The sequence below is a fragment of the Prionailurus viverrinus genome, chromosome A3, assembly GCF_022837055.1.
Source record: "Prionailurus viverrinus isolate Anna chromosome A3, UM_Priviv_1.0, whole genome shotgun sequence".
NCBI lineage: Eukaryota > Metazoa > Chordata > Mammalia > Carnivora > Felidae > Prionailurus > Prionailurus viverrinus.
The window spans coordinates 60,177,877-60,204,772 of NC_062563.1; the positions used below are offsets into that span (position 1 = coordinate 60,177,877).

The window sequence follows — 26,896 nt, forward strand, 5'->3', positions numbered from 1 at the left end:
ATATAGTTCTTGATATCTTGCCAAATTTCCCGTTAGAGAGATTTGACCTGTTTTGCTAGCAGCAGGAACATACGAAACCTCCTGCTGTCCTGTACAGTTGTCTGCATTGAGGGTTATACTTTTTAGTTCTTTGCCTCTTTGGTAGGAAAAAATCGTATTTCTTTATTGTTTATTTTTTTCTTTTCTTTTTTCCTTTTTAAAAATTACTGACAATTTTCAATTTTTTTTACATGTTTAGTTATTTTTATTTCTCACCATCTTTTATATTTTTTGGCCACTTATTGTTCATGCCCTAACTCACTTTTATCTGATTTTTAAGAAACCATTTCCTATATTTATAAAAAATCTTTGTCTATAGGCTAAAACTATTACCCCCTTTTCTTATATGTTTTATATCTTTTCCCAGTTTATCTTTAATCTTTTGCAGATAAATTTGTGGAGATTTTATGATGTGTAGAAGTGTACAATTCTACATGATCAAATCTGTCCTTTTTTTTTTTTTTTTTTTTTTTTTTTTTGCATTCTCTTTCATTGCTTTAATGATTAGGAATGCCAGCCCCTTCTAAGATCACATAAATGTTTATTTATATTTTCTTTTTGTTTTATTGTTGGTTCATTTTATTTTTATTTATTTATTTATTTATTTATTTATTTATTTATTTATTTATTTTAAGAGAGAGCTCGCATGTGCAAGAGTGTGTGAGCAGGGGAGAGGCAGAGAGAGAGGGAGAAAGAGAATCCCAAGCAGGCTCCACGCTGTCAGTGGAGAGTTGGACGTGGGGCTTGATCTCACAACCTGTGAGATCTGACCTGAGCTGAAATCAAGAGTCTGACACTTAACCGACTAAGCCACCCAGCTGCCACTATCGTTGATTCATTTTAAAACAATTATTCTTCAAACTGTTAAAAATTTATTTTTGAATATGTTATGAGTAAGATAAAACACTTTCTTTCCCAAATACTGTCCTTGTTATCCTCAAACCCCAAAGTGGATCTATAATGATACATTGTTAAGTTTTTACAAAGCTGGTAAGATCATAATGGCCTAGGGCAATATGTGGGAAAATCCTAGAATTATTAAATAGAAGGAATTGAATGTAGCTGGTGAACAGCAGGCACTTCAAGCCTAAGGCATTGTGAGAATGGAGGCGCCATCCGTGTTAATGGGGAATTCATGGTGGGGGAGACCATCGTCAGGAAAGAGTTTGATAAATTTTCTTCAGCACTTTATAAATTTTCTTCAGCACTTTATTTTTCAGAGCCCTCATACACACGTTCATTTGTTTTTAATGTTTATTTATTTTGAAAGAGAGAGAGAGAGAGAGAGAGCGTGAGTAGAGGAGGAGCAGGGAGAGAAGGAGAGAGAGAGAATCCTAAGCAGACTTGGTTCTGTCAGCACAGAGCCCCGTGCAGGACTTGATCTCACAAACCATGAGATCGTGATCTGAGCGGAAACCAAGAGTCAGATGCTTAACCAACTGAGCCACCCAGGCACCTTATACATATGTTCAGTTTTGATTAGAACCATATCAGTGGTCTCTCTCAGTGGACTGAACATCTTCTTGAGCAAAGATGTAGTAGATTAAGTGGATCAAGGGACAGAGGAAAAATATGGGTTTTTAAAACTGTGTGCCTTGAAGTTCCCTCCACATTCCAAGTATGCTTTACTCACAACTCACCTTTGTAACATACTTTATGAGTAACAGATAACTTTCATACCTATTAGTTCACTTGGTTCTCAGAACAACCCAGTGTCGAAGGCATGCATATTATGTCTTTGTTTCTAAAGATCTGAAAACTTACTAGACATTAGGTACCTAAGGTCATACAAAGAATATATGTTTTCCTGCTCTTTCAGTGAGTAAATGCTCATCAAGCGCCCGTGGTATGCCAAGCATTGTCAGGTACTGAGGATACATAGAAAGAAGAGTTCTTAATTGAAACAAGGAAGAATCAGACTCTTTTCCTTAGACTTCATTTTTTTAGAGCCAGGACTTGGTGCTTGGCAATACCCATCCATTAAAGTAAAAGAAAACTCACATAAGACAATTAATGTGACTGACACTGGATACTTCATACATGGTGAACTTGAGTGATCTGGATGGAATGGGGGAACTTGAATGATAATTAGATCAATGTATTATGTTGTTTTCTGCTGTGGTATGCAATGTATACCTTTTGAAGCTCTTTTTATTGGTACTAGATCAAAAGCCAGATAATTTGTTGGTTATTTATTATGTAAAGTGTAATTCAGAGTCACTCAGGCTCTTCCTTTAAAGAGAAATGTTTTTTTCTTCATTGATATTCATGATATAAGTGTCCAGCACTACCATCTCTAGAAAGTTTAGTGTTTGCAGTTTAAAAAATAAAAAGAAAATGGGGCGCCTGGGTGGCTCAGTTGGTTGAGTGTCCGACTTCGGCTCAGGTCATGATCTTGTGATCTGTGAGTTCGAGGCCCGTGTCGGGCTCTGTGCTGACAGCTCAGAACCTGAAGCCTGCTTCAGATTCTGTGTCTCTCTCTCTCTCTCTCCGCCCCTCCCCTGCTCATGCTCTGTCTCTCTCTCTCTGTCAAAAATAAATAAACATTAAAAAAAATTTTTAAAAGAAAAAGTAATAAGAAAAACTGGATTTCTGTGGCCTTTCATTGTTGAGGAAAAACTAGTTACTCTAATGATTTTATTTTTTTGAATTCTAAATTGAAAAAAAAAATATTGCTGTATTGGAAAACCAAAGGTGGGAATGCGTTTGTTCAGCTGATGTTTCTCAGTTTAAATTTCTATATTTAATTCTTTTTTTTTTGCATTTAAGTCTATATATGTATATTAATTCTATTGTTACATATGTATATTTTGTGTGTAATGCCACTTTATATTTCCATTTCATCTTGCATTGTTATTCATTGTTCTTTTATGTGCTCCAATAAAGTCATTGTTTCTATATGTGTTTTCTGATTGACAAGTTGAATAAAGAAATTGATTTTCTTTGGCGTAAAACTAAGTATCGAGTCACGCAGGAAAGCCTTTGGAAAACAAATAGAGCAATCCTTTTGTCAATGCTAATATTTCAGTTTTTCAAGCTACTTGCATGACTAGAGTGATAACCGATCTTAGAACAAGCATTTGATATTGATTTGCCAGTCTAAAGTAACAAGTTACTGCTTCACTTCTTATCAAGAATTAAATCAAAAATAATTCTGTGCCTTATATAATATGTACCTTGAGAATTCTCTTGCATGATTTATGTGCTGCAGTGTAGCAAGGATAAATGTTGAAGAATCATATGACTTTAGATAAAGGTTGTATATTATTACTACATAACTTTATTATATAGTAAATCTTAATTTGATATACACAAAAAGCTATTGCAGAGGTTCTTAAAAAGTTGGGCACATTATAAGAATTTGCATCTTTTTTTATTAATCCTGATGAATTCATAGCCCGTAAGGCTTTTATTGTCCAATAAAAATCCCAAATGGGAAATACTGATTTGCTTACAAAACAAAGAACTTTTTGCAAATCAGAATTGATTATCATTCAAAGCTGATATTAGAAATAAAAGTTCTATATTGTTTCCTCTTCTCAAAATTAAAAAATGAGGTTATAATTAGGTACTCTGTGTTTCATATGAAAGTCAGATAGTATTTTTTTTTTGCATATTTTAAATTTATTTCCAGAATTTACCATCTGGTAAAATGGTTTGAGTTAATTTCAGATAGTTGCAAGTAACTCAGATGTTTCATACAGAATTAACAATTCATGTATCCCATATTTGCGTGTGTGAGTATATATGCAATATGCTTGTTGTAGCTCAGATATTTAAAATAAATCCAGAGTTAATATTGGATCTTTTTATTCTAACTCCTCTTCCTACCCCAAGGCCATAGAATTTTTTTTTTGATAATTTAGGTCTGTTTTTTGCTTGTTTCATGTTCATAATGTGTAAATGGGAATGGGGGCTTTTTGTGACAATGACCCCACTCAAGCACCCAAGTGAAGGAAAACTACATCTTTATGCTTCCAGATTTGGCAGGGGAGGAGATATGGATATGTTATATGTGAGGATATGCATACCTGTTCCTAAACGAACTCCTAGCAATTGTGTGTGGATTTGGCAAGTTGGTTCCAAAATATGTCTGACAAATACAGAAGGTCAAGAATATCAAGACAATCTTGAAAAAGAGTAAGGTTGTAGGACTTACAGAGCTGTAGGAATTAAGACATACAGTGTTGGCACAGGGATAGGCAAATAGACAAGTGAAATTGAAAAAGGAGTCCCAGGAACAGAACCACACCTGTGTGAAGACCTGATTTATGGCAAAAGTTGGCACTGCATAGCAATGGGAAAATAATGGTCTTTTCAACTAATAGAGCTGGGTCATTTGGCTTGCTGTATGGAACCAAAATGAAACTGATCACTACGTTACATCAAAATCAATTTCAAGTATTTTTTCCCCCTGAATTGACATTGGTTTCATGCATAGTATGAGGTAGTGGTCAAGTTTTAATTAATTGAGTTGATTAAATCATTGACAGAACAAAGATCATTAAAAGCTTAATAGAATATTGCCAGAATCTCAGAAATCTCTCCTGGGCATCCTTCTGCACATTATTCTTTCCCTTTTTTCCAGAGAAAACTATTGTCATGAATTCTAACACTAAAGTTTATGCTTACTTGTTTTTGTACATCATACAAATAGAATTATATAGTAAGATATTCTTCTCTGTATTGCTTCTTTCAGTCAATATTGTTTTCATGAGGTTTATTTATGTTGCTGGATATAGCTGTAGTTCTTAAGAAGTGTGGAAGGGGCGCCAGGGTGGCACAGTCGGTTAAGCGTCCGACTTCAGCCAGGTCATGATCTCGCGGTCCGTGAGTTCGAGCCCCGCGTCGGGCTCTGGGCTGATGGCTCAGAGCCTGGAGCCTGTTTCCGATTCTGTGTGTCCCTCTCTCTCTGCCCCTCCCCCATTCATGCTCTGTCTCTCTCTGTCCCCAAAAGAAATAAACGTTGAAAAAAAAAAAAATTTTAAAAAAAGAAGTGTGGAATTATGCTGTACCTTCCTAAAGGTAGAGTTGCTATATAAAATATTTGGATTTATTTATTTATTTAGATTAGACTCATAAGTATTTCTTTTATACTTTGGGTTATATTCCAATACTATTTTATTTATTTTCTCATTCAAATTGCTCCAGCTTTGGCTAATGGAAACTCTTTCAGTTGGCTCCTATATCTCTTTGACATATGTCCATTATTGGTGGTAGTGTTCTTGCTTTCTAGTGATACAAGTTGGTTCTGCCCTATCTTGTGTATTTTGTGTGCTAGTCCAAAAATGAGCCATTTCTTCAAGTAGCCCTGGTTCCTTTCTTTGGACAATGGTGTTGGAAACCAAGATCTGAATGCTAGCCATGCTTGTTGCCACTGGGGTATTGATGTTTCTGGGCCCACTCAGCTGACAGAGCAAGGTACACATGCACACACACACACACGCATATACACATATATACATATATATACACACATATTTATAAATATCTCTATATGTTTCCATTTGCATATATATTAATTTGAAGCTAAGTTCAGTCTGTTGCCTCCAGCTCTAACCCATCATCACATGGATTGCATAGGTCATTCTAGCTTCCTCCCCTTTCTTATATGAGGGAGATTCCAAGGGTTTTTGGCCAATTGGAAGAATGCAGTTGCTATTTACTGCAGATGGGAAGGACTGCATGGGAGCAAGATTAGGGTGAACTTCTAAAATACTGTTATTCTACTATCAATAACTGGTGACGTGAATTAAATAGATAATATTTTGTTATCTTAAATGTTAATAAAATATGTATAATATCTATAATTGTGAAATAATTTTTAAAAGTCAGATTGCTACTTTCTTTTGTCTTAGATTATGTAGTAAAATACATGTAACATAAATCTACCATTTTTACCATTTTTAAGTGTACAGTTCGGTAATGTTAAGTGCAGCAGACCTCCAGAACTGTTTCTATCTTGCAAAACTGAAACTATATCCATTGAACAGTTCACCATTTGTCCCTCCCCCACCCTTTGGCAACTGCCCTCTGCTTTCTATCTCTGAATTTGACTACTCTAGGTACTTCATACAAGTGGAATCATACAGTATTTGTCTTTTTGTGATTGGCTCATTCACTTAACATAACATCCTCAAGGGCTTCCATGTTGTATGTATTACTTTGCTAGGATCATGTAACAAAACACCACAGACTGGGTGGCTTAGCAGAAATTTGTTTTCTCACAGTCCTGAAGGCTGGAATTCCAAGATCAAAACGTCAGCAGGTTGGTTTGTTCTGAGGCCTCTCTCCTCAGCTTGCAAATGGTTTCTGTCTTACGGCCTCTTCACGTGGTCTTTTCCCTATGCACAGTCATCCCTGGTGTCTCTCTTGTGAATCCAAATTTCCTTCTCTTATAAGAACACCAGTCAAATTGAATTAGGGCCCATGCTAATGACTCATTTTAATTGAATCACCTCCTTAAAGGCCCTGCCTTCAAATATAGTCACATTTTGAGGTACTAGACATTAGGGCTTCAGTGTATGAATTTAGGAGGGACACAGTTTAGATGATAACATTGTTGTATATGTCGAGTGTCAGAATTGCTTCCTTATAAGGCTGGATAAACTCCATGATATGTATACACCACATCGTTTATCCAGTCATTTGTCATTTGGGTTGTTTCCACCTCTCAGGTGTTATGACTAATGCTGCTATGAACATGGGTATACAGATATCTCTTTGAGACCTTGCTTTCAATTACAAAATATTGTAATTCTATTTTCAACTTTTTGAGGAACTGCCATACTATTTTTTTTTCAGTATCACAACTGTATACCTTCATTTTTTAAAACTTTTTATTTTTTAATATAATTTATTGTCAGATTGGCTTCCATACAACATCCAGTGCTCATCCCAACAAGTGCCATTCTCAATGCCCATCACCCACTTTCCCCTCTCCCCCACCCTCCCATCAGCCGTCACCTTTTTCTCTGTATTTAAGAGGCCTTTATGGTTTGCCTCCCTCCGTCTCTGTTTGTAACTTTTTTTTTTTTACAAAAACTGGGTTGCTCAATTGGTTAAGTGTCTGACTTCAGCTCAGGTCATGATCTTTTATGGTTGGTGAGTTCAAGCCCCATGTGGGCTCTTTGCTGACAGCTCAGAGCCTGGAGCCTGTTTCTGATTCTGTGTCTCCCTCTCTCTCTGCCCCTCCCCCGTTCATGCTCTGTCTCTCTCTGTCCCAAAAATAAATAAACGTTGAAAAAAAATTTTTTTAAAAATAATAAAATAAAAAATAAAAATATAATGCTTTGTATTAAAAAAGTAATGTGCTTGTAAAACATCCAAACTATACAGAAGACTTCCCACCCTCTGCCACTTCATTCACTTCAGAGATAACTATTTTAAGATTTTCAAATGTCTTTAAAAGCACACATTATTTTATGTAAAAGAGATTATATCATCCATGTTTTTCTACAGCTTATTCTTTTCACTTAATATGTATGTCTTAGATATTTTTCCATGTCTTTACATTAGATCCCCTCCTGTGCTCACTTTGGCAGCACATATACATTAGATCCCCTCCATCCAATGGTGGCATAGTCTTCCATTATATAAAATACCATAAATTTTAACCAGTCTCTAAAGAATGATACTTAATTGACTTTAAATTTGTTTTTGTTTTGCAGTTTAAATAATGCTGCAGTGACATCCTAAATATGAATGGTATATTCCTAAATATGAAACCCTTGGGTCAAGTCAATATTTAATGACAGCCTGTGATGGATAAGGAGTGGTGTTTCTTTCTGTATAGTGGGTATTTTAATCACCTTCTTTCCAGGCATTAATATTTCACCTTGGCAGAGCACTTTAACATTTTTAAGGAATTCTTCGTTCGTGACTTCATTTGCTTCTTACAACCAGTGAACAGTGTATGTATTGGTTTTATTAACCCTGCTAAGGCATAAGATAGGTCTTAACCTGTCTATGGCTGGACCTTACCTGGGTCTCCTCATTCTTGGCCCAATATTAATATCTTTGAAAGTAGTGGAGGATCCTTGGAAGTTGTAGCCCCAGTGGTAGGAAGTATTCTTCTTGTTCAATGGGAGGTTTTGCTATGTCTTTCCTTTTCTTTCTTTCTTTCTTTCTTTCTTTCTTTCTTTCTTTCTTTCTTTAATGTTTATTTATTTTTGAGAGACAAAGCATGAGCAGGGAGGGGTAGAGAGAGAAGAGGACAGAGGATCTGAAGCTGGCTCTGTGCTGACAGCAACGAGCCCAACATGGGGCTCAAACTCATGAATTGTGAGATCATGATCTGAGCTGAAGTTGGACACCACCCAGGTGCCCCATGTCTTCCCTTTACTATCATTCCAAGTTGACTCTGAATCATTAGCTTTTTAGTCAAGAAAGCTTTAAGTTCAATAACTTTCAGGTAGATTTCCCATTGAGATATTACAGTATCTTATATTAATGCATGTAGACTTTTAATTCCAAAGGGATAATATGACACTTCCATGTTTCTTTATGCCAGTCATTTAAAAAATTATTTGATAAAAAACCTAGCTTTATTAACTCTTTGAGGCTGCTGCTTTCAGAATGTACCTGAAAGGCCTTTATGTATCATAGCATATGTTTACTGTCCTGAGAAGACCAGATAAGTCTACTGACAGTATTGTTTTTTCTTATTGGTTATTCAGTGAAAGAGGGGTTGAGTGAAAATGAACACTGGTGATTCAGCCATCCATCCCTTCAAGCAACAAATGGTAGCTGAGTGCCTACTGTAAGTCAGGTATTGTTCTTAGCTAATTCTGAGAGGTGTGGACCCTAATATTTAGTGGAAAGAGACCCCTAGGGACTCAGAAAGCTGGACAGTCAAGATGGAAACCCACAGAATAGAATCCTCCTGACACAGCAGGAGGCTAATTGATTTTGAATTGCCAGAGAACCAAGATGAGGAGCGAAGTCAAATGCTTATTCTCCAGTCTTTTCTTCTATTATGTGCCACAAACTGCCCAACCTTGTTCTGGGCACATTTTGAGGAAGAAGAACCTTCTTCCTAGGCTTTGTTCACAATAAGTTTATCTTAATACCACAGAGTTGCCTATATTTCCTGTGACATTGGATTTACTCTCTTATTTACGGTTGTATATTGGAAACATTAAAAGAGATAGAAACAGTAAGGAGTGAGGGAAGAGAAGAAAGGAGAAGGGGAGGAGGGATAAAGACATTTTAAGATAACATGAAGCAAATATATTGTCAGAATATGTATGAGTGTCCCCTTTACAACATTTCTTAAAGAATGGTGATAATTATCATCATGTGTAGGCAGCTCCATAATATATAATATGCCTAATCTTCTAGGGATCTAATAAAATATTTGTATGATAGATTACATGTCTAATTAAAATTGGGAACTTGTGAATGATACATCAACCATAGGAAGACCCCCTGGTTTTCTGACACTGTGTTATATGGATATTTAGAATTAATCATCTTTACTGTCACTAGCACCTAATGAATTATAGAACTATAGAGTTCAAATAATTCAAAATTCTTAACATCTTCCTCTAACTCAAGCTTAATTGACTATAGAACTTTCACGGTGGTAAGTTAGAGAAATGTCCCTGAGAGTCTCTGTCGAGGCAGGGCCATGGATATATTTTTGTGTCTAGCTGGTGTTTTGTTTATAGTAAGTGTTAATTAAATTTTTTGAATAAAAAAATATATTTTTAAAACACTTCAGTTTTTTAATATCCAGGACTTCTGTGGAACTTAGAATTTGATTCTAACAGTTACTATTTAGGCAAATCATTTAAATTTTCCAAGTCTCATTTCTCCATTGAAGACAGGCATCTATCTGTAAAATGAAGAGAAGAATGTTTATGGCACACAGATTTTGTTTCATTTTTATATTTGCATGTTCATTTATTACAATTCTGTGTTTTTCATAAATAAGGGTTACATAGCAGGTTTGTTGAGAGGGATAATAAAATACTAACACTTTCTAGCACCAAACAGTTGCCCACTATTACTATTAATATGATTCCCATTGTTATGCTCTACAAACAGAAGGAACATTTTAAGACCCAGAATCTGAATGGATTTGTATTCTGTTTTTTCAAATCGTGGTATGTATACAGATTAAATTTTGATGAGGAATAAGGAAAAATTTTTAAAATCATTTATTGTGTATTTTTAAAGTATTTTGAGTATTATTTTCAGTGCCTACTCTGTGCTAGGCAGGGTTCTAGGTTCTGGGAATACAGTTTTACAGAAAGTAGACACAGTTCCTCCTCTGTGGAGCTAACCATGTAATGGAGGATTCAGATAATTCGTGTAAGAAATGTGATTGGGGGCAGAATGTAGGGTTCTATGTAGGACACATGAAGGTCAGGACTGGTCAGGACTTGGGTCTGTTGAAGGCATCAGGGAATGTTACTGAGAAGGAAGCATCACTAAATTGAGAGCTTCAGGATCAGGAGGAGGTAGGCAGGTGGCAAACATATCCCTGGGCTCAAAGAGAGGCCATAGTATAGAGATTAGGGGAGATTTGGGCCCACACTGGAGAGAGAAACAGGGACCAAGCCCTGCAGGGCATGGATGCCAGATTTGGATTCTGTCCAAGGGAGGGTGGAGCAGAACAGTGACTGATCAAACTGCTATTTTAGGGCACACCACTCTACTGTGGAGGAACAGATGACAGGAAGAACAACCAGGAGACCCTTTGGGATGCACTCTGTGGGCTAGGAGAGAGAGCCAGTGGTGGCCTAGACTGGGGAGGCAGCTTGGAGGAGACCTTTGGACAAATTTGAGTGATATTGACAGGACCTGGGGATTGACTAGATGTTCATATTTCTGACCCAAACAGCTATGTGGGTAGTGGTGCCATCCACCAACACAAACAACAGAATGGAGGCAGAGGCTGGGGTCAGGGAGTGGCAGTGAGCCATGTGTAGACTTTCTGGGTTCTGTGTAACTGTGGAAAACATGACTTGAGAAAGCCTGGTGGATGGTTGCATAATTGGTTCTGGAGCTGAGAAGAGAGATATGGATAAGTCTTAGAGCCTTGCATGTCACCCGTATAAAGATGGCACCTGAAGGGAAGGATATGAATGATATCACCAGGAAGACTGTCACATGAGAAGAGACCAGGCCTAGACACAAGGTCTTACCCACAACCCTGAGTGGCAACAAATTCTAAAGGAGTGGCATAGGAGTAGAAACATGCACAGCACACTCAGGAGTAGCCCAGGAGGTGAATCACGAGTATACATTTACACAGATTCTAGGGAACAAAGTTTCTCTAAAGCAGTGGTAGCTGTGTGGGAGGTTGGGGAGTGGATGCCTAGTGGGGGAGTTGTGACCTTGCTGTGAAGAGCAGAGCCAGATCACATGGGTTTAGAAAAACCAGGAATTAGAGAGAGACAAGTGTGGATGGCTCTGCAGAAAATGGTTCCTGATGGAGAGCAACAGCAAAAAGAGGACAGAAGGTCAGGGAGAACGTGTCATTTTCTTTTTTAGAAGATAGGAGGACCTTGAATGGGTTTATTAGCTGATGAAAAAAAAAAAAAAAACACAAAACCCAGTGGAAACCAAGATGGTGACTAAGTAGGAGAAAATGGTATCTGTGGGAAGGTGGGGAGGGGGCAGTAGGCTTCAGAGTCCAAGTAGGAGAGTCAGCCTGGGGAGGAGAAAGGACTCACCTTCGAGAGCAGTGAGAAGGAAAGGGTGTAAGGTCTGAAGTGGCCAGTGAGGTGAGAAAGGTTGGAGGATGGGAAGTTGAGGGGGCATCTGCCTGTTGCCTTCTGTTTCTCTTTGACCGAGGAACTGAGCCCAGGTCTCATGCCCCGGATCTGATTTCCTCGTGACATAGAGGCTCCATCCTCTCAGTGGTTCTGTGTTCTCATTCAGATACTGAGGATTTCTGTCATACATTCCTCTTCCCTCCTCCCTTTACCCACCAAGACTTGTACCTAAGCCCATAAATTGCCCTGTACTAGAATAGGTCCTTCTTATCTTCAAAACAGGTCTCTTTCCCTCTCAGATAAATTAATAGGTCTATTATAGTGGTTGCCATTTGTGTTTCCTACATGGAAGACTCTAATGGTTGATCTGTCAGATTGCTTAGACATCAGGAGGTATTTGAGGACATGCATATCCCTTTAATTCTTCCTTTCCTTAAAGTTAGCTCTGTTTGTTTTCATTCTAGCCTGGGGCTAGTTCTGTACCTCACAGGTAAATTAATTCAGCTCAACAGATGGAAGTGGCTCAAGTTAACTCTTGCTCCTTTTCAGAAATCCCATTTCAACCAGATAGTGTATGTCATTGGTGGTTCTGGGAAGAAAAGAAGTTGAGCAGTTGGATTCAGGAAGAACAGGGGCCATTTTTTAATGGCTGATGTACAGGGTCTCAGGACTTTCTATGTCCAAAAGCCTGACCCAACTGATAGTAAGAAGTTATATAAGAGGACTTGGCCACCCTTCTGCCCTCTGATCACATCCATGACCCTGAGTGGCCACACAGAGATTGTATGGAAGGGCATCATGGTTAAAACATAGGCATGGTGTGAAATATGACTCTTCCTTATAGATGGCATTAAAATTCCTAGGAGTTGAAGTTTAGAAACTTATACTGTACAGTGAAAATGAAAAGTAACGGTATTTTGTGGAGGAAAAGTAATCTATTGGCTCTGACATGAAAAGCCCTGGGAGTAAGCATCCTTCTAATAATGGACACCCATGATTGATGGCTGTTCTGTGCTGCTGCTGTCTAGAAGTGAGCTCTTTGAAATAGCATAGTAGGGACTTTGCAGGTGAGTCTCATTTGGTTAAGTTACTGCTGCTTTTGTGAAGCTCTGCTGCATCTTTATATTCTAACAAGGAGAAGATGGTAAATCAGAGTAATTGCTTCATCTCAAGGCACTTTTATATTGTAAAGGAAAAAGGTCCTGTTAAGAAACTCAGATTAACTTCTCTGTTTATCCTATATGGAAAGCCTCTTTGAAAGCTGCTTATCATACAACCTGCTGGTTTATTTATAATGGAACAATTCCATTAGAACCTGACACTTGTTCTCATGGCAGCAAGACTTAAGATCCCTCAGGAAAAGCATTTAACCCTTGGAAATGCAAAGCTGTCATTTATCTGTCATCTCTCTAAAAACTCACTGGAGGGTATTTACGAGAGAGATTTGGAACAGTTATCATTTCCACCGAGTTAGAAATGGAGTTAGGACTTACTAAATGGTCAGTAGAGAACAGATGAGCGTCCAGTACCGTAGTGCAGAAGCGGCTTGTCTTTGTTAGTGCCATTACAATGCACTAATTATGGTGTTCCACAATTTTTAAGTAATTCACTATACAGAGTTCAGGGACTGGTGTATTAGTTAATTGCTAGTTGTAACTCATTTGAATTGCTTATCTCACTTATATTTTGTAAGTTTTACAAGAGTTCTGAAAGTTGATGCTTATCAACCAAGGAAACTTAGCAGATCTTAGAAGAATGAACTCAAATTGTCATGATATGAAAATTAACACCCTTCTGCCTGGCAGTTACTAGCAAAAGATGGGGATACCATTTGTCAAAGTCTGTCAGTAAGTAGGTTCCCTGGGGAGCCAGTGGAGCATAGTCTAAGAATTCATTCTCTGGTGCCAGACTGCCTGGCTTCAGACCCCAACATTGTCGCTCACTGGCTATGGGACTTGTACAAGTTAGTTAAACTTAGAGCCTCATGTTTCTTCAGTGGTTGATGGGGATAATGTCTCTTGGGGTTTTGAAGACTACTCAGTGAAATAATGTATGTAAAGTGTTTCATGCAGTGGCTGCATGTAGTATTAAAGGGTAGTTGTTGTTATTAGCAAAATTTAATATGGGCCTGGTGGGTTTGGTAAGAAAAGATTGTCTTCTCTGTGGTCAGGGTGTTCAAGGCCAGCCCTGATACAAACTGTATTCTTCCCTTTATCCACCCTTCATTTATTCACTCCAAACCAAACCTGCTTCAGGAAGGGATCAGATAAACTTATTTGGGGTAAGGTAGAAATGACAGAGTAGCAGTGGAGCAAACCAAACAAATGAAACTTTAAATGTGGAATTCCAGCTGGATAAAGAAGTAGGATGGTGTTGGGAGGGCAAGAGTCACCTCTTCCAAACCCTCTCAAAGGCCACTTAATAGTAATTTATGTACCTTGTACTTTTAAGCCCTTCTTCCCTTCACTGTCCTCCACCTGCCCTTTTCTCAAGACCCAACTCAAAGGAGTCTCTTTCAGGAAGCACTCCAGATTCCCTGTGCTCCCTTCTGCAGTGCCCTAGCCACACGATGTCAGCATTCTCTGCTTAGAATAGACCCCTGCCCAGCACTGAGTGTGGAGCCTGCATAAAATTCTCTCTCTCTCTCTCTCTCTCTCTCTCTCTCTCTCTCTCTCCCCCTTTGCCCCCTCCCCCACTCATCCATGCTCCCTTTCTCTCTCTCTAAAAAAAAAAAAAAAACCTTATAGAATGGGGCCCTTCCCTCTTCTCCCTCTTGTCTTCTGAATCATTAGCTTCTCAGCAGCAGGAAAGGCCAGTCACAGCCCTAATTGTCTCCCCTGCATCTAACACCATGGCATTCAGGAAATGCTTTTGGACTGAAGTGAATTGTATTTCTGCTGTATGAAGAGGAGAATATTTTTTAACCATGGAGAACATGATAACTTTCTTCAGATCGGTGAGAGATTGTTCCCTCTCTTCCCCTTGAATGTACTTGTTTCCCAGACCGCAACTCTGGAGACATACCAGTAGGTAGGATAATGTTTTTTGTTTTTTTTTTTTTTCTTTTTAAAGAAGAAAACACTATGATGATTCCAGCCAAGGGGTGTAATTAGCTACATATCCCCTTGGCTGAAAGCCTCGTCCATGGGAAATGCAGTTTGTTTGCAGCGATTGTTCGAATGTGAACAGGCTGCATATGGATCAGTGCTACAGGGAAGAGAGTCAGTCCCTCCTGGCCAGCTGTGCCTTCTGGGTCAAACTTGAGCTCAGCAGAGGGGGCAGCTCCCCCCAGCTCCAGCACCTTTCTCTCTAATAAGGCTGCAGAGACCAGAGCAGGCTAAAGAATGGGTAGGATCTGAGGAAAATGATGAGCAGCCTTTGCTGGCTTACTTTTGAGTCTATAATTTTTAAATTCACTCACCTGTCCTTTATTCCACTCTTCTGTATTACATGGATATCCTTTTGGCATGTGTACTGTGGAAAGAAACTGATGTTTGTCTTTCGTTTTTTGGGACTATAAAAAATTATAACAACCCAGCCTTTATTCCAGAATTCTCATTTTAGTTCTTTCTGAATGGAAAGTAGATTCCCTATGTTTCATTGTCCTGTTTTGCTTTTGTGAGGGAAACATTCAGTGTTTTCTAATACTGGGCTTGTAGACATTAAGGTTTAGGAAGTGTGTCCACCTCTTGGCTCCCGGGTAGCCCCTCCTCTATGGATTGACATTGCTGTCCCTTCTACATGATGTCTTCTTTATGACATTGTTTTGGTGATTGAACTCTTATCCTGAGTCCCTTGATCTTTAAAAAAGGTAGCCTAGTAATAATATCTACCATCCTTGTCTTTCTCCAAGGGACATTGTAAGGATAATTAGGGGACATATGTGTGAAATGTTCTGAGCCCCGTGGAAGGGAGAAACTATCAGACACAAAGGTATTGCTATTATTCAGTTTCATACTGTTATCACATGATCAAGGATACATTAATTTTGGAAATGGTGATAATTTCACGTTTGGACTTCTATTCCTCCCTAATCAGCATAATTGGCTTTGCCCTGAACCCTATACTTACCTCATTTTATAGATTAAAAACAAATAAGGGGCAATGATCAGAAATGTTTTTACTATGTTTTTCACTGGCTATTTTTTTTATTCTAAAAATAAGTTAGTCTTTTAAAGGTAGTTGATTAAAAAGCTTCATTTTCTGGGAATGTTATGCATTTGCAATATATAATAAATAATACTGTAGCAGTTGGCTGCCTCCACTTTCATACAAAATAAATAAATACATTTGGTGACATACATTTGAGGAATGTGATTCTTACAATTTTCACAGAAATAAGGAATAACTTTACAGATGATAGAGATTTTACCATCTGCTAGTAACAACAACAATAACAAAACATAGCTCATGATACGAAGCTCTTACTGAGTCTAATGTATTTATTGGCATGCCAGGAATAAGAATTCTCTACAACTTTAGTCGACCATCCCCAGGGAAGATGACCTGACTTTCAGCATGTCAGGGGAAAGGTTCCTTTGCTTCTAAAGCAAATGACATGGGCTTTACATCGTTTGAATGGCAGAGGAGGGAAGAGGGATAAGTTTTAATGGTGAGAAATCAAGAGAAAAGCACTCTCCAGAATTGTAAGTACCTACAGAGATTTCACTGGTAATTAGTGGAATGGTGGACTTACTGTCAAGAAGATACTGTCTTTATGAGTTAAACATTTAGTGTTGACCAAAGAGATAAAATTTCAGACACTTAGAGAAAGATGGGGCATGTAAGTCCAGACTTTCTCTACAATGACATTTGCATTAAGCAGGTGACATTTTCCTAGGCCTGACATGACAGGTTAAGGGTTGTGGTTATAGTTAAGGATGAGGAACCAGGAGGGTCACCATTAGGAAGGGATAAATGTTCAGTGGAGGCTGGGGAAGAGAAACCAAAGGGAAAGCATTGAAGACGTATTAGCTCTCTTTTTGGGTTTCCTTTGCTCTCTTCCGGAGAAGGTGGGGATGATTGTCATTTTTGATCATTCTGGTTTCATCTGGTGGCATGGAGGATATTGCATGGCACAAGCATCATGGCTATCCTGTGAAAGATGGCCAGTGCATTTTTAAAAAACTGTTTATTTGTTTATTTTGAGAGTGAGGGGAAGGGCAGAGAGAGGGAGAGAGAGAAAGAGAGAGAGAGAGAGAGAGAGAGAGAGAGAGAGAGAGAGAGAGAATGAATCCCAAGCAGGCTCCATGTTATCAGCACAGAGCCTGATGTGAGGCTCAACCTCATGAACTATGAGAACATGCCCTAAGCTGAAATCAAGAGTCAGACAGAGACTCAACCAACTGAGTCACCCACACACTCCAATGGCCAGTGCATTTTTATTAGTAGACTATGTGTATGTGGTCCTGAGGGTGTTCAGTCTTCCTTAGTAGTAGAAGCTATAGGCTGGGTATGCAGGTAGAACCTCATTAGAGAACTTTAGCCAGCACTGGTGTGCATGTTGGAGTGCTTTTGGTTATCTTTGAATGGATTGGGGAATGAAGCAGGTTTAAAGAGGAGCAGCTTGCCTCTCACCTCCCAACTTCTCCATATTTTTAAGTGATTTTTACTCCCTGGCCCTGGAAAATACAGTAAGTCTGATATCTGCCTAATTGATTTTTGCTTTCAGCCTAATGCTAAACATCTAAGCCATGTTGCAAAGTAGGCAGTGTTTATAAATTTGTTTTCATTGCTATATTCTACATCATCCCTCCTTTTTTTTTTTGTCATGCCTCATATTTGGACCCTGATGTCCTGTGCCCTTTCCCATTGGCCTTTGGCAAAAATGCTGACAAACTCATACACATTCAGATACCAAGGGCTGATCAGGTTAAAGTGTTTCCCCTTCTTGTGGTGTCTACATTTTTTACAGGGGTGAAGACATCTTAAGCCAGAGGAATGACTCTCTAGTTGTGGAATTTCAGTCGTCAGCCAGCAGATGTAGGAGGTATTATTTTGGGTATGGGGGCCTCTCAGAAGTCCTGAAATCATCCTAAATGACCACCTGCCTGCTCCATGTTACATAAGGCCACTTCATGCATCATGCCAGTCTTGTGTGTTTGGTTGGTTTGACCTTGCCTGAGGGCAGCAAGCATGTTTATGGAAGTCTCTGTGCATGGAGTCCTGCATAGTTGGTGCTTCGCAGATACCTGTGTGTGCTGGAGAGGGGAAGAAGTACGGTGCATGGTATGCAAGCTTATTTTTCTGATTGCCAAATGCTGGTTTGGATCCTAAAGTTAGCAAGTTCATAGTAAAACTCGATTTGTCCCCTTGGTTAAAGCTCACTTCATGCCCATCCACAGCATGAGTCATGTGTTGTCAGAGCAGTCTCCATTTGAAATCCATGGAATGTTTGTGAAAGCTGCGGTCTCATATTGCGAATGTCCACAAGCAGGGCAGGGCAATCATAGCCTCTTCTTTGAACTTGAAGCCTGGTTCTGTGAATAAGAGTGTCATTTTCATCTTATGCCTTCCTTATGCCAGTCACTATCACTATAGCCATCCAGAGAGTTCTTAGTGATCGCAATGTCAGAGCTGTGAGCCTCTCATTTGGTAAGGCTGTGGCTGCAGCCTCCGTTTATGTGAAGGTCACTGGTTGGACTCCCCAATCTAATAACTTTGGGTAACGTACGAAAGATGAATTAAAATGCTAATAGGTGATATGTTCTGGGTATTTTAACATTTCCTAATCTTAAATTTAAATGAAATTCCTTAGGTGTTCTCCCAGCCTTGCTGAAAGCATATTTAGCATTGCCCCTTAGCGAATTTAAAGTATATTCTATCCACCCAGGCAGAGCTAGAAGGATAAGCAATATGTATTTTATGATCATTTTATTTGTGTCCTCTATAGCTACATGACACAAATATTCTCTTATACTCAAGATAGCAATTCAGCTAAAACAAAACTAGACAAAACAGGATCTCACTCTTTCATATATTTCTATGAACCCACAGATCCTTTCATTATTAACAACATTTAAAAGCAGTACATTGGAGTTTGGGCACCTAAAGCTATTCCAAAGCCATTTTGTAGATTACCTTCACGTTTAAACCTTACAATGCCATGAAACATCCCTGTTTTATAATGAAGACACTGGGGTGCAGAGAGGTCGTGTGGCTTTCCCATCATCATGTCGCTGGTTATGGGAGAACCACAGTCAGTAGGTGGTTGTCCTGGCTCCCAGCTCAGGCATCTGTGCATTAGATCAAGTGGGAGCTCTAAGCAGAACAAGATCACTTAAAATGCTTCTGCTAGGAAATGAAGACAGTGCTCATTCTGAGGGACATGTCAGGTATGTTGTCTCCACTGAGCCAGATTTACTTTATGTACCAAGCTGAAAAAAACGTGTATTTCCTTCCTTCAGTAAACGGGTCACTTCCTTATTATTAGTTGAATTAGCCCCTTTATTTCCTCCTTATGAGGGGGAAGGAACACTCCCTTAGTCCTCCCAGTTATCTGGTGTCTGGTCACTTCATAATTGTATTTTGGGAGAATAGATATTAATTTTCTTTAACAAAAAGGCTGAGATCCTTGATGACACACCATAATTCAATTTCCGTTCTCTTCCTTCGTTGCCTGCACCCCTTCCTCCTGGCACATTTTTCATAGTTAGGAGTGATAGTGTCAAATATATCAGAAGGAAGAATTGATTCAGTAGTAGTTTGACGACTTGACTGATTAGCAGAGATCAGAAGGAGGCTCATAACTGTGAAAACCACTGCAGCATGGAGTTTTAACAGCTCTTTAGGGAGCTAGTTAATGAAAGAATCACTACAGAAACACAGCCATGCAAAAAAAAAAAAAAGAAAAAAAAGAAAAAAAAAGAAAAAAAAAGAAAAAGAAAGAAAGACAAGAACAGAAGCATTCCCATATAACACTCAGAGGCTATGTCTTAAGAGGAAATATGCTCATAATTTCTATTTACACATCACTGTAATTACTGTCTGCCTTAAGATTACTTTCAGTCTTCTCCTGTCAAAATTGCTTAGATATTTCCTGTTTTACATATCAGGCAGAGAGGTCTAGTACTGGTTGGAACTTGTCCTAAGGATTTTCTTTTGCTCCTGAAGAATGTAATTATCAGACACCCAAGCTCATACTGCTTGATTAGACTGGCTTTAATCTGATCCATGTTCTTATCATCACCATTTGTCCATGACCCAGACTTCTGCACTCAGGGGAATGTTTGACGGGGCTTTAGCCTTTAACTTTTTCCTATGTGGTTGTTCTCTTTTCTTTCTCCTGATGCAGTGTCTATGAACCAGATAGAAATGTGTTACGGAGGAAAGAACGAGAAAGAAGAAATCAGGAAACTCAGCAGGATGATGGCGCATTTAATTCGAGTTACTCCCTTTTCAGTGAACCCTACAAGGTAGATGGTTTTCTGTTGTTCATCTTCACCTTCACTTGCACCTCTACTTTCAGTCAGTATTGGAAGAGTCGACCAACCGAACTTCAGCTGGCTCTCTGCCTGGTCAGCCCAGGAAGACAGCTCAGCCGCTCAAAATGAGGTCTTTTCAGATCACAGATCTTGGTGTTGAGTTCACATGACTTGACTGCCTGCTCCCTCAGTAAAATATAACTTTTGCTTAATAGTGAGAGCTGTTTGCTGTGATTTTTATCAATAGTATAGACTTCATTTCTGCATTGATTTTCAAAGTCAGTGCCACTTGTTATGTTTTTTTCTCAGCTATTAGGAAATATAAAGAGGTTTGGTAACATTTGCCACACATGGGTCATGCTGCAATCAGGGTACCTGATAGGGTGATGAGAAAAAAGCTGCTGGATTGCTTCTCATTTATACCAAAGGTCAGAGATACAGCTTCTCTTCCAAAATGAAAGGTCTTCCAAGATTTCACTAATATCTGAGGCTGCACAGAACTATGGATAGTTTAGGCTGGTGGCTTCTTGCACATTTAGCCCCATGTTCATTTTAAGCTTTACTCTGACTTCTTTTGCCTGTCCCTCTGGGTTTCTGACAAGAATAATTATATATTTAGAAATTGGCAGCAGAACAATTTGAGCCAAATTTGAATTTTCAAGAAAAGCTTCCAAAGGGACTATAAAAAAGAAAAGAAAACCTAATCCTGGAAAGTCTTAATTGAGACTGTTTTGTGCAGCTACAGTGGTAAATTTTCTGATTTCCTTAGCTGTAGCACACCACCAAGGATAGATTCCTTTTTGATGTAGTCTAAGGCTCTTAACAGCTTCCTGGTTCTGGCATGATACAGAGTGTGGATGGACTTCTTTAGCAAAGGACAGGTTTTTTTTTTTTTTTTTATGTTTATTCATTTTTGAAAGACCGAGACAGAGCACAAGCAGGGGTGGGTCGGAGAGAGAGGGGGACACAGAATCTGAAGCAGGCTCCAGGCTCTGAGCTGTCAGCACAGAGCCCAACGCGGGGCTCGAACTCACGAACCATGAGATCATGACCTTAGCCGAAGTCGGATGCTCAACCGACTGAGCCACCCAGGCGCCCCAGCAAAGGACAGTTTTGATGTCATGCCCCAACTCTTATTCTGAATGTGACAAGCCTACTGTGATCAATAATGGCACCTCTCCGTTGTTTCCTGTGTTTCTGTTGTCTCTAACAAGAGGGTACGTGTGTTTCTCTTTCTCCAGACGAACAAGGGAGATGAGCTCTCCAACCGGATCCAGAATACTTTAGGCAATTACGATGAAATGAAAGACTTTTTAACTGATAGATCTAATCAGAGTCATCTCGTTGGCGTTCCCAAACCTGGGGTTCCTCAGGCTCCTGTGAACAAGATCGATGAACATTTTGTTGCAGATTCAAGAGCCCAGACCCAGCCCTCATCTGTCTGTAGCACTGCATCTTCCACACCAGCAGCTGTCCCCGTGCAGCAGAGTAAGAGGGGCACCATGGGCTGGCAGAAGGCTGGGCACCCACCATCAGATGGCCAACAGAGAGCAAGTAAGCACGGACCCAGGTTGCTTGATTTGAACAGATCTGCTAACCCAAAGAACCATAATAAAAAACCTAACCACTCTGTGTCGAGCCCCTCATCCTCATCTTCCTCTTCTTCTTCTTCTTCCAACTCAGCACAAGGCTCTCTCAGGACCTTGCTTGGAGATGGTGTTGGCAGACAGCAGCCACGAGCCAAGCAAGTGTGCAATGTAGAGGTGGGTCTTCAGACCCAGGAAAGGCCACCTGCTATGGCAGCCAAGCACAGCAGCAGCGGACACTGTGTTCAGAACTTTCCTCCATCCCTGGCTTCAAAACCCAGCCTGGTTCAGCAGAAACCAACTGCATATGTGCGGCCGATGGACGGCCAAGATCAGGCTCCTGATGAGTCTCCAAAGCTTAAGTCATCCACAGAAACCAGTGTGCACTGTACATCATACAGGGGAGTCCCAGCCACCAAGCCAGAGTCCACCAGAGCCAAGGCCAAGCTGTCCAAGTTCAGCATCCCCAAGCAAGGAGAGGTAAGTTTTCTCAATACCACCTACATACATCTGAGCAGTTCTAAGTGACCACTGGACGATTACAAATTAAACTCCCATGCTTCTTTATTTCAGTGTGTGAACAACTCCATATGGTAGGATTTGTAGCAATCACTAAAGGAGGATGTACACATAAATAATGGTTTCCTATCAACTTTCTCAAATTGATTATCACCAAATTATTTTTAAGTTCCAACACATGCAGTTATGTGTCTACATTCATTCAGGAAAGGAATGTCTCCTTCAATATAGTTCAAGGGATTTTTTTTGTATTGTTAATGAGTCAGTGTTGACACAGATACTATATATTAGAAATAAAAGTATTGTAAAGGCTATATATAAAGAGGTTAATTTTTATGTAAAAGAGTTCAGAAGTTTGACGCTTTTGTCAGTTTTGGAATGTTCCAGCACAGACTTCACAAAGTAAACCTCATAATGATTTTTAAAGTAACTATTAAATGACTCAATATTGAGGGGCACCTGGGTGGCTCGGTTGGTGGAGTATCTGACTCTTGATATTAGATCTTCATCTCAGGGTTGTGACTTCGAACCCCATGTTGGACATGGAGCCTACTTAAAAAAAAGACTTAATATTAAGTATGGTGCATATTCAAATGTACCAAAGTCTTGTCCATATTATAATATTTAAAATCCAGGTTAATTGATTTGAATCAAGTAAGAACTCTCCTTGTCCTATAAAAATGATCTTAGGTTATATGAAGAGAATGAAATCTTTTAGTTCAGATTCTTCTGGTTTGCATCTTGAATTTATTTATTTGAAATTATTTATTTATTTATTTATCTTGAAAGTATTTATTTATTGCATTATAAAATATGTATATTGGATGTATGGAATATTAGAATTCAAGAAGGCAAATCACATAATCACAGGGGTAGCAAAGAAGCCATGATTACTCACTTGAACAGTAAATCTGGATGGAAAATGAAGTTTTGTTTTAAAGAACCACATTTCAGACTATATTACAAATTGATGACAGTTGTCAAGAGCACATGAAAAAGTATGCCTGCGCATTTTTTTTTGTTTTGTTTTGCTGTGATGTGGTATATTAACAAACATAAAATGTGAATTCTGGAGCATTGGATTTAAGAACCGTCCATTTTTTTTTCTTTTTGACACAGTCATTTTTAAAGATGGAGTAACACTGCAGAATATTCTGTATATTTTAATTTGATTTAATAACCAAATGAAACACGAATGATTTGATGTTTCTTGTTGGGAGTCTGACAAGGCTGAAGTTAATCATTTCTGAGCTGAGCTATCACTTCAGAAAGCACCATGCACCAGTTGGGAGATCAGCATATTACCCTTGAAGGAGAAGACATATATTTTTTTACTCTAAGGTGTTTATACAGGTTCTAAAGAAGAAATTAAGTGACATGTATACTAGTAACTCCTTTTAATTATTCATTTATGATGGATCCCATAAAGTATTCTTAGGAATTAATAGAAGCAACACATAATTTCTGCAAGCATTTATGTTTTTAAAAGTTTGTAAGAAACACACATTAATATCACTTTACAAAATGAATTTATCAAGCCCTTTGATTTTTGTTGTTATCAAATGACCTGGCAAATTAAACATGGCTTATCCTTGAACAGAGGTGGCTGCAACCACCAGGAATCCTTTATAATTGTAATCCCAATTGATTCCCTGTTAAAATGATTTTTATGTGCCAAAGAAACTTCAAATTTATTAGGTGGTAATTTATTTATTTACTTTGTAACTCAATGAGTTGATAAAGCCCTGGTTAAAAGCCAGTTTTTGATAGCCAGTATAATCCTATGAAGATAACTATACAGTTTTCATTAGGCTTTGGGTATGTCATTAATAACATGGACACTTTCAGGACGCCCTTCCAAGACCCCAGATTGGGAATGACACATTGTACTACGGTTCAGTAATCACAGAAAGAGGGAAATGCCTAGGATAGAAAGTCATACCAGGAGAAATTAGAGCTTTTAAAAAGGAAGTGTTTCATTTCCCCCATGTAATGACATCGAGCCAGTCAGCTTGCTTCCTTCCTAACATTCTATACTGAATACTCTAAAGAGGCCAATCAAGCGTGGTTAGGAAAAGGTAAGAAGTGTCATTCGTAAAACAAAGTTTTAATTGGTGGATTTGGTTTTTTTGTTTTTGGTATGAGAGATGTATAGTCCTTATTTTAGCAAAAAACTTTGCATATTATGGAAAATATGATAATTTGAATTTTGCAACACTTGTGTGTTTAATCAGTCTATTATAATAAGAAAATGAATCTTTCCCAGTTAGCAGCAGAATAGTATCTATAAGTTACATTTTCCATCTTTCAGACTCAAAGAGTTTTTTTGTTTGTTTGTTTGTTTGTTTGTTTTAACAGTACTCCGAGAGACCCTTTTATATATACCCTTTTGCAGGTATATCATTATTTATAGGACATCTCTATAAAATCCATAATCATAGCACAGAAACTGAAGAATTTTATCAGCTAATCAGTTTGTACTTTTATGGGGATATTTGCCTTTATTTTCTGGAGAGAATAAAACAAATGTGGCAAACAAGAAATATTAATGCCTATTTTTTTTATGCAGATAGTACCTATATAAAAATGTTCTCTTGATAGTACTGACATTAATTTTCAATGAGGTAAGGAATGCATTATCTTAGGGAAATTTACAGAGGCAGTGACCTGAAAGGAACTTTCCTGATTTGACTATACTTTCCCAGGGCATTAGGTGTAGAATAAGACTTATGCCTGTGTGAAGGTTTTGGGGGCTGAAAGGAAGTGTTAGGTAAAAATGACGTAAAGACAAGGGAGATGCAAATATAGCTGTATGGCATTGTGTAGGTACAGTCCTCATAAGAAATCAAATCAATGACTAGGTGTAATGTGATGTGAGAAATTGAAAAAAAAAATCTAAGATGTGATCTCTATGTGCAAGAAATTTACATGAATTGAATAAATTAGACTCCAGCACTTAGCTTTTAATTTGCAATTTCTCTCACGTACAGTCCAAACTAAATTTAAAATTGGCCTTCTAGTCCTAGAAAATTTCCTCACCTTCATAATCCTTGTGGTAGAAAACTATTCAATGTTATTTTAAAAAATTGAGAATTTGTGAATCTCTTTTGCCTGATTTTACACTTCATGAAATTTTTCATTCTTTTTCTTACAACATCTGCACTCTATCTGCTGCCATGGCGAATTATTTGTTATAATTCTTTAGTCTTCAATAATAGGTAATTAGTGTGGAAAAATTCAGTGCAATTTGATGTGGAAGTTAAAGACCTCAAGGGAGTTCATTGATACACCTGTCTCCTGGCTGGTTTTCCCCAGCACAGTTTTGTGTTTAATGAAAAACATATTTTTGTTGTTATAGCTGAATTTTTGATTCTTGATTCCATCCCTCATTAAGTGAGCCTTCCCTGGAGTGCCACTTGGAAGGGTGACTAGCGTTAGGTGAGGGACATAAGAAATGACTGCAGCATGTGTTCTAGAACATTCTTGGGTAGGGCACACTAAATCTTATTTGCAGTTGAGGAAAATTTTTTGTTTCACATACACACACAAAATTGATGTTTTGCCCTTTACATGCAATTCAAGATCCAGACACTGGGGACTGTTAACCTAGGAGTAGATATAGGTTTTGTGGGACCTAAAATAAATACTGTCTTGGGAGTTTTCGTTAGGAAAAAAGGAGTAGAAAAATTATCTTATGCTTGAAATTTTTACAAAAACATGCTTTAAGTCATTGCTAGAGCCCTTCCTGGGGCCTTGGAGGAATGTTCACTTAAGAGGCCCTGAAGCTCATGCGTCATTAGCCTCATGCTGTATGTATCCTTCACTCATGGAATAATACAAAATTATTATTAAAATGATAATTTTAGATTTGAAAAGAGTACTTTATATTGGCCTCAAACTTGGTAGAATTTAAAAATACATATGTATATGCTAGGTGATACAGGAAGGCAGAAATGGGACAATCCTATAAAAAAGCCTAATATGCAGTGCCACTGAGACAAAGCACAGGAATATGGGCCTCATGGGCTATGAAATCAGTTTGTTCGGCAAGTTACAGCTTCACTGGTATTCCAAAACATACACATTTTAGTTTCTGTTTGTTATTAATTTAATAAGTAGCAGTGACTTAAGACCACTCTCACAGAGGGCTCTGATGGCTGAGAATAGAACACATCTGAAAAGCCAGGGAAGGAAGGAGAGAACGCAGGACCTGCTGCTCTTAGTGTAATCAATGATGAGGAAAGAGATACCTCAATTTGAATATCAATTAATAGACTGTGTGTATATTAGGACTTTTCCTAGTGGTTGATAATTCATCCACAAGAACAGAGACACCATTTTTGGCTGGTCAGAATTTTGTTAAAATAAGTAAATAGTTGAAGATGTATTGATTAATCAGCATTTTCACAATGGGCATTTTAAAATCACCATTTATACCATGAATAAGAACAGAAAGATAAAGCACCGTGATTCCACAAAATAGCTTCCTAGAAAAGCAATTAACTGATTTTTTTTTCTAAGTTCACACAAGATAAATGATGTAGGCTTCCTATTTCCTGTCACTCTTGGTTACCTTTGTATGAAAATGGATTTCTTCCAAATT

At 38.4% G+C, this 26,896-nt stretch overlaps 1 protein-coding gene across 8 annotated transcripts in view; it reads left to right on the forward strand.

The window, feature by feature from the left end:
- Positions 1–26,896, forward strand: part of AFF3 (ALF transcription elongation factor 3) — a 572,861-nt gene that overhangs the window by 108,234 nt on the left and 437,731 nt on the right. For 3 of the 8 annotated variants that reach the window (XM_047854478.1, XM_047854479.1, XM_047854480.1), the window contains exons 1-4: positions 8,718–8,800; positions 20,059–20,179; positions 21,430–21,742; positions 21,872–22,254. In XM_047854478.1, the coding sequence (XP_047710434.1) occupies positions 8,739–8,800; positions 20,059–20,179; positions 21,430–21,742; positions 21,872–22,254 (879 nt within the window). In that variant the 5' untranslated portion in view covers positions 8,718–8,738. Of the gene's footprint in view, positions 1–8,717; positions 8,801–20,058; positions 20,180–21,429; positions 22,255–26,896 lie in introns of those variants that run through there. The other 5 variants (XM_047854474.1, XM_047854475.1, XM_047854477.1 and 2 more) reach the window with 2 other exon arrangements.